Below are 13,971 nucleotides of genomic sequence, written 5' to 3'. Positions count from 1 at the left end.
TCATTTCAGATTGCAGAAGTTGCAGCTTTTCTTTGTACACCAGCAGCAGACCAAATAACTGGTGCAAGTATACCGGTAGATGCCGGCAAGTGGGCCAAGTAATAAATAAATTTAGGAGCAATTGTGCTAATTGATGTCAGCAACAGATTTGGAATTATTTTTTCAGAACATTTATTGTCCTGTTTAGTTGAGCTATTTTCTTCTTGCATGTCTTATGATTCCCCATGGTCTGCAGTTGAGCTTTCTGAAAAAATGTACATGTAGTCCCTGGATTCACTCTAGAAAGAGCCTTATTTTTTTTTCTCTTTGAGATTACCCTACAATGTATCTACGTGTAATTTTAATATTTTTTCAGTGAAAAAAACGTCCTATTGTTATTTTTTATGTTCATGTGAATTTAATTTTGTGGATTTTACTCAAAAGCGAAAATAACAAAACTAAAACCAAGCAAATAAGTAATACATTTACAGTACTGGACTAAGCACTCGGTGTTAAGCTGCCTCATTCAACCCATGTGCTACTATCACCAGTTATTTGGTCTGCTGCTGAAATAATGCTCCTGGATAAATGGACTGAAATTTACATATATACATGTAAATACTAAACAAGCGCACATATCGTATTCATTTACAGCATCGGATTTTAAAACAATGACTCGTGGAATCACAAAGAAACTGTTAAGTACGTATTTCACACATTACCGAGGACCGCGGTAGAGGCCGGTACAGCGGTAGAGACCCCTAATTATAAGCAGTCCGCGGCTCTCCTCGGCGTTCTGCGGTACACCGCGGTAATGACCGCGGTGCACCGCTCGTTTGATTTCCTACTCTTCCCTAAATAAGATATTTACAAAAGTATCATGCAATGGGAATACACGCAAACAATGCAATACAAAATCCACTGTGTGTAGTGACATATGTGAAATAAAATACATCATAAAATGTTTATAATAAGTTCATTTTTTTATTCATTCCTGTTAAAGTAGGCATACATTGAATGTATTGAAATCATATGGCTGATCTTTATTCCAAACTGAAATAAACTGGGTATGTTTTGAGAAAATAAATATATAATGCTTTCATTCCTATCTTAGCCAGCAACAAAAAAATTAAAGTCTTAATGAAAAACAAATCTGTCCTGTTTGCTTGCGCCACTAACTCATGCCTCGACTTCTGTTGTGAACAGTACATTGGCCACTACATTGAGCTGCAAACAGTGTCATCAATACATTTTATTACTATATATTACAACACCAGTCGTGACTCCAGACATAACATGGGTAGCTCAAAATTGCGACGCGACTTGTACTAACAAGCAGCCAGTCAAAGGTCAGCATTGATGTGTGACACAGAAACAACCTAAGCAATGTGTCTGCATCATGTTGCTGCTAGGCGTTCTAGACACATTCTAGAGTTTGGGTCCACAAATCCATTTCACATTTGTTCCAGGTCTGGTTGCCTTATCCTTGATTCCATCACTGTGTTTTTGGCAAACTCCTTCAGCAGGTCCATAATTTCAGTGTTATATTCTTCTGGTGTTGGTTTGTTCTCTGAAATTTATAATAATAAACAGCGATCATAGCTTAATAATCATAGCTAATCTAATGTTGTTTGCGTTGCTTATAACAACGCTTTTTACTGTATATTTTATGTCAGTTGCAAAACGGGTATTTCTGAAACTCAGATTTAAAATGTGTTCCAAGTGTTAGAGCTGGTTTTTACACAAGCGAGAATTGCTTAATTACGACAGCCATGTCTATTACCCGTTGAGAGATGACTGGAAACGGGTCTTTACGTCAAGTGACCACACGGAATATAAAACCAACATGTCTGACTCGCCAATTATGATTCGTTCACACTATACATTCTGTTCTTTACAATCAGATTATAACAGTTATGTCTATTGTAGCTCAGTTACATGCCAGACTTACCGACTGCCCAGTAATATATATCCCAATCATTACTAGGTTTGTTTATAAGGTTGTCATATAGCTTGAGTTGCTTTTCATTAAAGGTCTTCAAATATCGAGCTGCAAACGAACTGGAAATTAAAACAGATTTAGGCTTAGTATTCCTATATAGTATACACTGTACCTTCTAGTTTAAAGCGGGGGAGTTGTCACCTGCGCACACGTCAGATGGCCATAGCGTGTCATTGTTTACAAACAAACGTCTACCCATGAGCCTTTGCGTTTTTAATGTGTGTTGTTATCGTTGCTTCGGACTCAATTTCCATGCATGCGCAGGTAACAACCCTCCCACTTGAAAACCCTATCCCACAAATTATTTCTGTCTAAAATCAGGTTATATAGTTAGTCCCCGTTCCAACGAAGTTCGAAAAACGGGGACTATTAATTTGGGTTCTTTCCGTCCGTCCGTATGTCCTTACGTAGGTACATCTGGAGCTATATCTCAGACACCCATTGACGGATTTCATTCAAACTTTATATGAAGACAATACATAATGTCTTACATATGCATGTCAAGTCACTTTATGATCAGAGAAAAAATGGCCAACTGGTGGCCATTTTGGATGTAAAATTTGCTATTTCTGATACCTAAATATGTTCGCAGCAGTTTCTCGGGGATGACTTGGCTGATTTGGATCAAACTTGGTATGATGATAATACAATTTGGGTTGTAGGTGCACGTCACTTTTTTTTCGTGATTCACACAAATATGGCCGACTGGCGGCCATTTTGTTTTTCATGGTACCCATGCTACTTTCTCTTGAATGCAATGAACGTTTTTGTTTAAATTTTGTACAAAGACAGTATACCAATAGATACATCAACATGAACATTATTTTTGTAATTTAATTCCATATGACTGCCAAATGTCCAATTCTTGTGTAAAAGCACTAAATCATATTTTTTTACAAATCCATCTCCTATTAATGGTTTCAATCTAATCCCAATGACTTCAACAGCATCAAATGGATATGTCAGATTACAAAATTTTGGACGAGGACTGTGTCATTTACAATGACTTGTTATTTGAAACTTTGCTAATGGCTGAAAAGAAATCAACATTATTACACTTACAGAGCTTGAAAATTAAAAGGCACTTGGTTTCACAGCAAATTTGATAAAATTGCCTTAGTGTATGGAAGTAGTATAAAAACAAACTTGTATTTTTTTGTTGAAAGGGCAACCTAAATAGCATCCAGCAATTGCCTTTGATCCATCTGTGAAGCCCTGTACTCGATAATACAGATTTATCCCCATGAACTCCAATGCTTATTTTGCCATAACATAAAGTTCTCTTTATTGAACCCCAAATGTAATACAAGCATGGTAAAATGTTATGCAACCCCACACAAAAAATATTTGCATACACCCTGGTTATTATCATCTACTGTGAAATACTTTATTTTAGCTGGAATTAATTTTCCCTGAAAAGACTTTTTGGGTGTTTTGTATGGAATTTATTTTCACTATTTTTTGACGATATTCACTGGATTTTAATTTTCACTGAATCATTCCTTCAGCAAAAATAGCGAAAATTAATTCAAGCGAAAATATTTTACAGTAATCAGATACACAGAGCTACAAAAATAAATAAAACACTTATTACCTGAGCAGAAGCCCATTCTCTAACATCCCCCTTTTACGACTTTGATAAACAAGCCTTGCTCTTGTTTTCTCAATTGTTTCATTATCAGGTGGCTTCCAATCAGGAACAGTTGGTTCAGTGTTACCTGTGTTATCAACTATTTCACTAGAAAACACTCTACTGCATTGGTACAGCACTGAATTGGTATTCTGTGAAAATCAACAAAATTATAATCAATGTTTTAGATTATAGTTAATTCCATATCATTTGATATTATTATCACACTTTTGCATACCCTGATGTTATGAATTCGACAAGAGTTCCTATTGTACTCCCCATCCCTAACTCTAACACTCACTCCCAGTTACCCAATTCATTTGTATATGCCCCCTCTAGATAACTATAGATGTCCTTAGGAGAGGGGCATGTACAATTAAATGGGGAGTGCTGGAGGGTAGGCTTAGGCTTAGGGATGGGGTACAAAAGGAACTCTTTCCATGGATTCTTGGTAAACTATAATGATAGATTCCGACGATGATTTTTTTACACCCTATAATGGGATGGTAATACCACAGTCCCTCTATACGTTGGGTTCTGAATCTGTGGCTCGATTTTGAAACTTCAGGCAGGACAAGAGGTTGAGTCCAAATAAACGTAAGCCTTCCGCCAATGTATATGGAGTGCCGACAAAGTCACAATATAAACAAGCCAATCCATATTCACGAACAAGTTATACACAGTGCGAACTCTAAGTACTTGGAAGTTGGAGGAACAGGACACACGTTGAAATACACGCGTTCTCAATTTTAGCACGACTGTTTAGGGGTATACTGATTAAATTTTGAACCGTGATTAAAGTTCATATCTACACTAGCCGCTAATAATGTATGCCACAACAACAAACAGTCAACTTGAGACAAATCTTACCCGTGAACGCAGAACAATTTTCGAAAAGCATCTTCTGATCAAGGCAGCCATGTCTAAATATTGGTATGTCACGTCGGTGGTGGCGTTATACAGATTTCGAACTTGAAACTTAGAGGGCGCAAGCTACATGCGTTCGCGAGCATCACAATATTTAGTCTGGAGGCAGTTATCAAAATGGCTTAGAAATTTAATTTGTTCAACGTCAACTTAGACTGAATTGTTTTTAGTTTAGTGTCGTGTATCGTCACCATTTATACATATTTAATCAGGGTGATTGCTTAAAAAAAGATAAAAAAAATAACTGAATTCAACATCGTTTTATGCCACCCAATAATATACGCTATAATCACACTAAATAATCATCTTTTCCTGACTTACTGAGTACCTCTTTATATGGTACCAGTAAGAGAACACGTACATGGCATCAACACACTGAGATCAGTGGGTCAAATTTTAGAAAATTGATTAGAAACAATTGTTGCTTGTATAGAAATAACAATTATCCATAACACCAAGTAATTCTAAGATTTAAGATAGGAACATAACACACAAATGATGTTTGGGGACTAGGAACTTGAATATGAAACAGAAGTTGCAATTTCATCGAAAAATTTGTTTCAAAATTAAATGTGACTATACCTTGCATTTATATGCCCAAATTGCAGTATTATTTTTAGAGAATAAAAACGTGTACTAAGTGTAAAAGTATACTTTTTAAAGACAATTAACTTTGTATAATTAACTTTGACAGTTAAAAAAAAAACACTAAACCTGTCAAAATCAATGTAAAAGTTGAGATTCTTCATAGAACACTGTACAATTCTAAAACTGAAAATAATTTTCTTGCCACTATACATTTTTTTTGTAAATGTGAAACAATATGAAATGTGTGATACAGAAGGTGCAACTTTTCAGAAAATTGCATTTCCACAAAATGATACATTTGATACCTTTGGTCAGCACTGGTGACCTAACACATCATAGTTTCAAAAGTTGACCTCCAATGTAAATATTGGTTCAGCAGACTATTATCATCACAATTTGCATGGATTTTACTCTCTCAGGTTGAATGAAAGACATAAATTCTGGAGTCTGCCTTTAAAATAATTGTCTTACAGAATTAACTTGAATCTCCACATGTATTTTGTTCATCTGAATACATGTATAATAAATTAATATTGATTTAAATGTAATTTTTAGTTACCTGGATCGCATACATCAGAAATTAATTCAATCTGTTCTTCACTCACAATCAAACAAATTCCTACAGAACAGTTTAACTGATAGGCACTGTCTATGGGGATTCATGCCAGAGAAGAAAAGTGGACTCTTCCTTGGAAAAATATACAGAAGTGAACAGCTTAATAAGGTCAGTTTTTGAGCCACAAAGTCTTGAAAAAAAACCTTCAGTCTTGAAAGTGGTCTACAGGCAATAAAATATTCTTCAAGCATAATTAATTGCTATTTTTGTGGTGGGGGGGATTGGTTCATACCATGCAAAGCAAATGATAAACAAGAAATCTAGCTTCTAAAAAGAGTACACATTTTCGCATACTATTGTGTCTCCATGTTCACTATCTCAGGAAGGGGTAATGATGACACTCCACACGCTCACAGTCACTCAATCATAGTGATGCTTTAATACAAAACTTGCATGACAATATAGATATCTTCTGCAATAATTTATCAGAATTCAATACAAGTAGTCTGAATCTATCAAAAGATTTTAATATATATTATTTACATAAAAAAAACAATTGCCAAAATTTACACAATTTTCTTATTAAGTAATTTAAATTACAAGTAATTCAATCATAAACTTAATTAATACAAAATTACTAGTTATTCATCCCCTCCATACAATTCTTGAATATATAAATAGTCTTAGAAATTGTTATTTTATATAATTATAATAAATAAATTAAAACATAGTTAGGCAAAAATAACCAATTAAGGTAACAGAAAAAATAATTCAATTTGTTTGCAAAGTTTCATCATCTTTTTTATTTGATTTTATACAATGTAAACTCATTTAAAAATTATTGTTATATTTCAAAGTTCTTGAGTTCTAAATGTCAGACATCAATGGATTCCCTGCAGCTCAGCAAATGGGTCATATTTGTAGCAGGTCAAAGTAAAACACATCATTCAAGGTTGTTTTCACTTCTACTCTGGGTGCTGGCTAATCGCAAGTATCTTATGAATGTTCAGTGGCACTCAGCAGAATTCACTCAGACATTATTGCAACAAAATTAAAAAAAAAGCTGTTCCATCTTAATACTGAATTTAGAGTTTGGAATATAGAAATCCTCAAATTGAAAATCCTGCACTCAAAACAACAGCTGGTGACAAACATCTAATCTGGATACCTCATATAAAAAATACATTTGGTATTGGACACTCATTATTTTACACGTCAAAAGATTCTAATAAAATACAGCAGACAGTTCAGTATTAACTTGTGATCAAAGAAAATTTGGCAAAACTTGTTTGGCAATATCAGTTAGAATTACAGCTACAGGCATTATGTATAAAAAATCTTTGCACTTTGGCTTTATATATATTATAGTGTTGAGTAACAAACACTTGGATCACAAATCACAGCTTTTAAGCAAGAGATCTGCACACTGATGATTTGACTGGACCTAATTTCAGTTCCCTTTTGGTGACCGAAATACAGGTGTACACATAGCTTGTAATAGAAAGTTTTCATTTTTAGGCAGATGTTTTGCTATACCAGTTTCCGTTATGTACTGAGCTAGTAATATGTTGATTCTGTATAGTACTAGGCATCCACATTAACTTTTGAAACTTTACAAAATGTATGTCAAATATGAAAATTTTTCAATTGTATACACACAATGAAATTGGATGCAATTAACCGGTTTTGGTAACAAAAGTATTTTTGTAGTATATCTCCAGGAGATGTACATACAAGTACTAGTACGTCTATTGAAACTGAGGAAACAGGCTCACAAATAACTGCTTATAAAATCACCCCACCCCTTTCTTTCATGGACTTGTACCCTGTAACCATAGCAACCATTGCCGACCCGATGGTAATTTTTGGAATTGTAATGTCTTTAACGAGACGCATGCAATTCTATTATAGTACATGGTATGACTACACATACGTTTAACAATGATGGTCATCTTGAGGTCTATTCACCTTAAATAAAAATAACAATTTTGTATTCCACTTTCATTGAACACAGACGCTCCTTTTTATCAACATTGCCCTTTCTGAACCATCTCATTTGTTAAGAAATGCTGACAGCATTATTTATACAACATACCGCCATCATTATCATCAGTTTGTCAAGAAATATTATTCACTGCCCCAAATAAGCTCACAAAAACGTAATGTATTCATAGTTCTGCATAAATAAATCACTGGATAATCACTGGTTTATCAAGTCTAGTTTTATCTTAGGAATGTCCCCCACACCCATGACGTAAGATTTTATTATTAATTGGTACTCTAGTGGGTTGATTGTACACCATTCATTACAATTCACAAGTTACATTCTCACTTTGCAAATATGTAAAACATCACTCCCGGAACAAGTTATAAACATAAAATGTGTCCAAATTATGAAGTTTTAGTTAAAAAAAATATGATATATTAAAAGTTTTATTTTGAGGGTGCTGAAGGGTCTTAGACAAACACATGTACAAAGTAACTGACCTCAGAGAGTGCAGTTGTTTACGAATGAAGCTTTTTTTTTTAGGAGGCTCCTCATTTCCCATTAAAACCAACAATCTCAACATTTCATAGTGTATATACTGTAGTAGTCAGAGGATGAAACCGCACAAATTTGCAAAGTGAGAATTTAAGTTTACAAAGTCACTTGGGTTTCAGAACTAAGATTTCTTTTTCTCATCAAATTTCTTGTCTTTTATCAAAGTCATTAAAGTCTTCTGTGTTGTTGTCCTGTGTAAGCAGAAAAAAAAAAAAAAAAAAAACATATTTAAATATTGTTAAATATTCATATTTAGCTAACATTCCTCAAAATAAATATCTGTATTAAACATGGATAACATTGCACAAATGACAAAAGTCAAGCTGGCAAGATCTAGCAATTGCAAATTAGTTCAGTGACCATTAAACTACATGTGGTCAATGCATCATCGTGTTCTTACTCGTAGCTAAAAAAAATAGCATGTATATACAGGGTTTGCGTTGGTGTCTCGGCAAGACAAGTCCCACTTACAAAATTTTAAGAAATTGAAATTTGACCCTAGAAAACTTTATTAGAGATTGGACTTCAGCTTGCCTGAAAAACTGGGTCCCTCTTCAATAATTGGAGTCCGGGAAGCAAAATATGGGGTTAACGCAATCCCTGTATATAAATGGTAATGGAATTTTTGTCTAAACTAACCTGAGTGCAAAAGTCGGTACATGCGAACCATAGAGTACAAATATCTGATATCTGTCATCATTTAATGCATAGCATTTATAGTCATCACCACAAATATAAGTATCCTTTGCTTTATGAGATAATAAAGCTTGAAGATCACAAGTCAACTCTACAATAAAGAGATATAGTAACATAGTGAGTTTTTGCTTTGGTGTGTTTGTACCAAGCGTTAACATTAATATATTTATATCACCACAGTTGACTCACTGACACTGGATCAGTGCAGCATAGTGAGGTTGCCGACTATGAATAAGAAATAGATTTGTGATCACAGTAAAGGAAGTCCCTGCACATTCCAATATAGAACATGAAAATTAACTTTATTCTATTCTATTACTTGAAACACATAGATAACCTACCTTCTTTATCCGGACTATGTACAGGTGCAAAATAAATTCCTACTACAGTTTTATAAAATGTTTTAAGTATTCCAATTTTTCTGCTCATACTCAGGATTTTATGCGGCAGTTGCTTTTCATCGGTTGAATTAGGGTGCATAGTGGCAAGGCATCTGTGGTTATCGGTATTTATGAGAATAAATCTGATGAGAAAAGAAAAAAACACAATATTTTAAGATACTAACCTTCAAATAAAATTGAGAATATGTGATGTCATTAATCATATAAAAAGAGAAATGAATAATTTGAAGATATTACAAGCACATTGCAGTGAATAATAAAATTGCTGTAGGGTACGTTGATCTAAACACTAGACATGCATGACATGTATAAAAGCCTCTCACAAATACTAAGCATTTAAAGTTGACCATGTAAATAAACAATGACTGTACATACCCCAGTATACCAAGATCTAATTCCACCGACAGTGGGATATTTCTAGGAAACACTCTAATACAAGATCTCAAGGATTCTAAAGCTGGTTTCCAATGCACTTCTAATAGTTTATCCCTGACATCATCCAGCGTAGGTGTTGGCCCACATAGTACACACGCCTCAACGCCGTGAATCAATTGAAACGTCAGTAACCTGTGGGGAATCTGTTGAAATGAAAGCCTCTTATATTTCTAATGTATGTTCATAGTGATACATGTGAAAATGTCAACAAATTGTATAAAGCATTTTTTAACTCAAGGTTCGAATAAAATATTGCTTTATACATTATGCTCATGTCAAAATAGCATAAAATGTTTTAAATACCAACTGTCCAAAATAAGAATTCACAGTTATGAGGTGGATCGACAATACATGTAGATATAGGTGTTCAGTTCCTGGTTTACCATAATATTTACCTTGGGACTACTATGAGGCAAATAAACAGCAATGTCCCTTGATGATGCCTGGGGCAGTGACCTCAGTAGTAACGACAATAAAACAAGCTCCTGTCCTGTCAAATCCCACCATTTAGTTGTAGCGACCGCTATTCTATCCATCACACATAGACATCCATAAGTGCTGTCTGCAGCATGCACAAAGGACTCCAAGTGCTCCTACAAAGTAATTATTGGTTATTGAGAGTGAGGGCAGGATATACCATATGGCATTCCCGTCTGTTGGCATTAAATAATCACAGGACTTAATGTTTTGATGTGAAACCTAACACACAAACTATGTACATATATTCACAAGATTTGATGCATTGGTTATGACGAAGACTGATATAACCCAATGAAAGATACTACTTTCATTCATCTATGTCATATCTACATCTCAGTTGTTAATACGTTAATATGTTCTAAAGTACTATGGGCTGCAGTATATAAAGAAGTTGTAAATGAATGCCATATTATTATCGGTAACATGGCTGGTATTTCTTTAAATGTGGAAATATGACTACTTGTTTTCTACTAAATTTTGTATATAACTATGACACAATACTTGATTTTCAATTGGAACTTAGTTTTATCGCCTGACTCAATTAGATATTCAATGATTTCACAGTACCTGCAATAATGAGTTTTCTGTAGATAAAAAGATATCAACTGATTCTGTTAAATCTCCAAAAAACTCTGTTTCCTCTAATAGCGTATCAACCAATTTGTAGCATGCCTGTAATAAAAGGATATATATAAAGTGTAAAATACCATAATAACTCACTGGGAATTCAATATTGAGACACGTCAAAGAACATATCTGCACTGGCAGTCATTCAATGCTGAGTGTTGAAACAGAGTGAAAACCTATGAAATAGATCACCAAACATGTGCAAGGCAAAGATCACTACCATCATTCATTCTTATCCCTAAATTTCCACAATCTGATAATTTAAATTAAACTTCCACCACTATTCTCCGACTCAAGAACTGCAATAAAATCATGAGTTTGTGATTTCCCCTGACTTGTAAAATTTTGTTGCTCATAAATTGTGCATTTTTAAAAACAAAATTGAATTTACAAGTTCTTCTGATGAGTAGAATCGGTTGGGGTGTGATTGTGATCAGATTTGTCAAAGCTGAGGTACCGATTTGAATGACATTAGCGACCTTTGCATTCACATACGTATTCGCAGAGTGTCTCAATTCATTGTGACTAACCACATATTTATAAATACCATGGGTTACCTGGGTTATGCTTTATGACAGGTTGTTTGACTCTATAAAAATGTAAGCTTTAGTGAAATACACTAACACAGTAGATGTTCTCATACTTCACTGATTAAAATGATTAAAAATGTTCCATGTAAATCAATGAAATCAAAGAATTAATGAGTAATGAGAGTCTTTCTGAACATACTTACTTTGAGATCACGTTTCAATCTTTCCACATTTTTAATTGATATAATGTCATCTAAACCAACTAAAAGCACCTGAAACAAACAAACAAAAGATAGTATGAGGAATTCAAATCATTGTCATACATGTAGTAGGAATGAAATGCCACGGGCAGCCTCTTTACAGGAAGTTGTCATGTCTTCACTAGATTAATTAAAGAAGTTTGAGCTGAATTAAAATGCTGCACTAATGAGCATATGCTACTGAAAATATGTACAATGCATTGTGGGATAGGAACTCAAGTTTTACATCTACATGTACTGAGCTAATGGATTAATATATGGCAGGGAAATTTTTATTGAACATAATGTACAAATATTATCACGCTGAAAACCCAATGATGTATAATATGTTAATTTGTAATAATATTGGGATTCATAACAATAACAGTATATAAAATTACAAGATATGACAAAATGAACATAAACAAACAAAAAATTCTTGTTTTCTCCCAAAACTAAACATAAAACACTTTTTTTTTCATTATCTTGTTTTATAAACAAATCCAACATTTCATTATCTTGTTTTATAAACAAATCCAACACAAATTTCCTGATTCAACAGGTCATGTTTTACTTTTCCCCAATAGAGTCCCATGTAACTATGCAATCCGCATAAAGTAATACCACATTTATTTCAAAAATTTGGTACATGTATAAGCAATTTATTTGCAAAATATGTATTGAGCAAACTTAGTATGAAAGTATGAACAAAATGTCACCATACAAAATTTAATTCCTGTGTGTATGAATTTGAAATCATCCTTACCATAGAATGAAATACGTTGTCTAATAATCTGTAAAGATGAGTATCACTAGCACCATCATCACAGATAACAACAATCAATGTTATACTGTAAAAGTAAATAAGATTAGGTTACATATATCGTAGCATGTATGAAAATCATATACCGGTACTAATGAATAACCATAAATACTAATGTGTAACATTGACGATGAAGCTGAAAACGATTTATGTTCTGAATAACGTCTCATGTTCTATTTACAGCAAGTTTCAGAAGTACTGGGGCAGCCAATTTGCAAACTCACTAGCGAACTAGCTAACATCTTGGGTTTAAGTGGGCGTGAAAAGGTATGAAGCATGAAAAAGTCCTCATACCTTTCATGGTAGACTTTCCACGCAATTCTGGCTTCATCTGTTGCTGTGCTCTGAAGTTTCACTCCATGATTCTGTGCAAACATCTGAACGCCATTCAACATCCCAACTTCGGCAAACGCCAGCTATGCATGGGACGAATAGTGATAGTGATGTTTGATAAATCTAGTAAATAGACTGAAATGAATGTACCTGACTCCCTAGTAAAAGAATTAATTGAAATACATGACACCACAATTTACTTTCCAATAATGCAATAATGCATATCCTTATCCACAACCAGAATCATTACCGGTATTTAATGAATTAAATATGGAGGAAAAATCAATTTTACAAAATCCCATTCCCTTAATTTAAATTATTTAAGGTAAAAAAATTCGAAAATATGCAAAGCTTGTCTGTAAAAGAATTTTAATTTGAATTAGATTTATCCTACAGCTCCTCAAACAGTTTTTTCTTCTCGCAATAGCATAAGTTAGTTAGAAACCAGGGCCTCACAAATGCTTGTATCAAACCCATACTAATACTAATTCTTCTTTTTTTTGCCAAATTGCTGTTGAATGAAATAGGACAATTGGACTGTCCATGGAGGTAAATGACCAATCAGAGTTGCTAAACTGTGAGTTGTGGTAAGAGTAAGAAATAATGAAAACCTTGAAAACTTGGGGAGAAATGACAGACACTATCAATCAATAATTATCACAATACATCATCAGTCAATCTGAATAAAATCCGATGGAGAACCATCAAAAGTGCATTACATCCCTCTCGCACCGCACCCCACCAATAACGCCCAGTGGTTTAGACCCAACTGAAAATAAAGCCACAGGAGGTATTTCGCCGACACAGTGTTCACGTTTACGTGAAGTTCAAGTTGTTTATTTTGTAAAACCATGCTCATATATTTATACAAGATATAGATAATATCACCGATCATAACAATTTATACTTGACAGATGCAAATGCAACTTCCGTAACATAAAATATTTGAGTTTATAAAAACACTTTGCTAAGTTATCTGTGCCTTCAGCGGAAAACGTCGGCGTGTACCATTGCGATTGGCGATAAAATCAACCCTCTTAGCAATGCTCTATAAAGATCAAAACATGTAAAGGATGTTGACTATGTCGTTACCGGTTTTATGTTCCCCTTCGTTCTTGTAAACAACGGAACTCCTCCGTCAGCAGTCAAACAAACCAAATAAGCCGCCATCTTAATGTACGCA

The 13,971-nt window shown here is 34.1% G+C and overlaps 2 protein-coding genes across 2 annotated transcripts; both read right to left on the bottom strand.

Annotated features, from left to right (window-relative positions):
• Positions 1-943: 943 nt before the first annotated feature.
• Positions 944-4,562, bottom strand: LOC100369127 (succinate dehydrogenase assembly factor 2-A, mitochondrial-like). The gene is made up of 4 exons (XM_002734107.4): positions 4,482-4,562; positions 3,576-3,763; positions 1,931-2,040; positions 944-1,549 (listed from the first exon to the last, which is right to left on the bottom strand). Exons 1-4 carry the CDS (start codon positions 4,530-4,532, stop codon positions 1,434-1,436), a joined length of 465 nt encoding a protein of 154 aa, XP_002734153.2. The 5' UTR covers positions 4,533-4,562; the 3' UTR covers positions 944-1,433.
• Positions 4,563-6,097: 1,535 nt separating this feature from the next.
• LOC102804589 (protein fuzzy homolog) lies at positions 6,098-13,965 on the bottom strand. Its single transcript, XM_006815707.3, has 10 exons — positions 13,881-13,965; positions 12,750-12,871; positions 12,399-12,483; positions 11,597-11,665; positions 10,804-10,908; positions 10,152-10,349; positions 9,697-9,899; positions 9,262-9,443; positions 8,864-9,011; positions 6,098-8,415 (listed from the first exon to the last, which is right to left on the bottom strand). Exons 1-10 carry the CDS (start codon positions 13,956-13,958, stop codon positions 8,346-8,348), a joined length of 1,260 nt encoding a protein of 419 aa, XP_006815770.1. The 5' UTR covers positions 13,959-13,965; the 3' UTR covers positions 6,098-8,345.
• Between the last annotated feature and the right edge of the window lie 6 nt (positions 13,966-13,971).

Source organism: Saccoglossus kowalevskii, chromosome 1 (genome assembly GCF_978046115.1).
Source record: "Saccoglossus kowalevskii chromosome 1, keSacKowa6.1, whole genome shotgun sequence".
In the NCBI taxonomy this organism is placed as follows: Eukaryota; Metazoa; Hemichordata; class Enteropneusta; family Harrimaniidae; genus Saccoglossus; species Saccoglossus kowalevskii.
Note: the sequence above shows the minus strand (reverse complement) of the source record. Positions and strands in the feature narration are given on the sequence as shown.

Bases quoted from the DNA above. Each gene is read 5' to 3' on its own strand.
- LOC102804589 (XM_006815707.3), bottom strand. From the start codon at position 13,958: ATGGCGGCTTATTTGGTTTGTTTGACTGCTGACGGAGGAGTTCCGTTG. The intron at 10,909-11,596 runs GTAAGTATGTTC...CTTTTATTACAG, and splicing joins GATTGAAACGTGATCTCAAA to GCATGCTACAAATTGGTTGA. The intron at 9,444-9,696 runs GTATGTACAGTC...TTTTCTCATCAG, and splicing joins TTAGATCTTGGTATACTGGG to ATTTATTCTCATAAATACCG.
- LOC100369127 (XM_002734107.4), bottom strand. From the start codon at position 4,532: ATGGCTGCCTTGATCAGAAGATGCTTTTCGAAAATTGTTCTGCGTTCA. The intron at 2,041-3,575 runs GTAATAAGTGTT...TTTAATTTCCAG, and splicing joins GAGAATGGGCTTCTGCTCAG to TTCGTTTGCAGCTCGATATT. The intron at 1,550-1,930 runs GTAAGTCTGGCA...TATAAATTTCAG, and splicing joins TATATATTACTGGGCAGTCG to AGAACAAACCAACACCAGAA.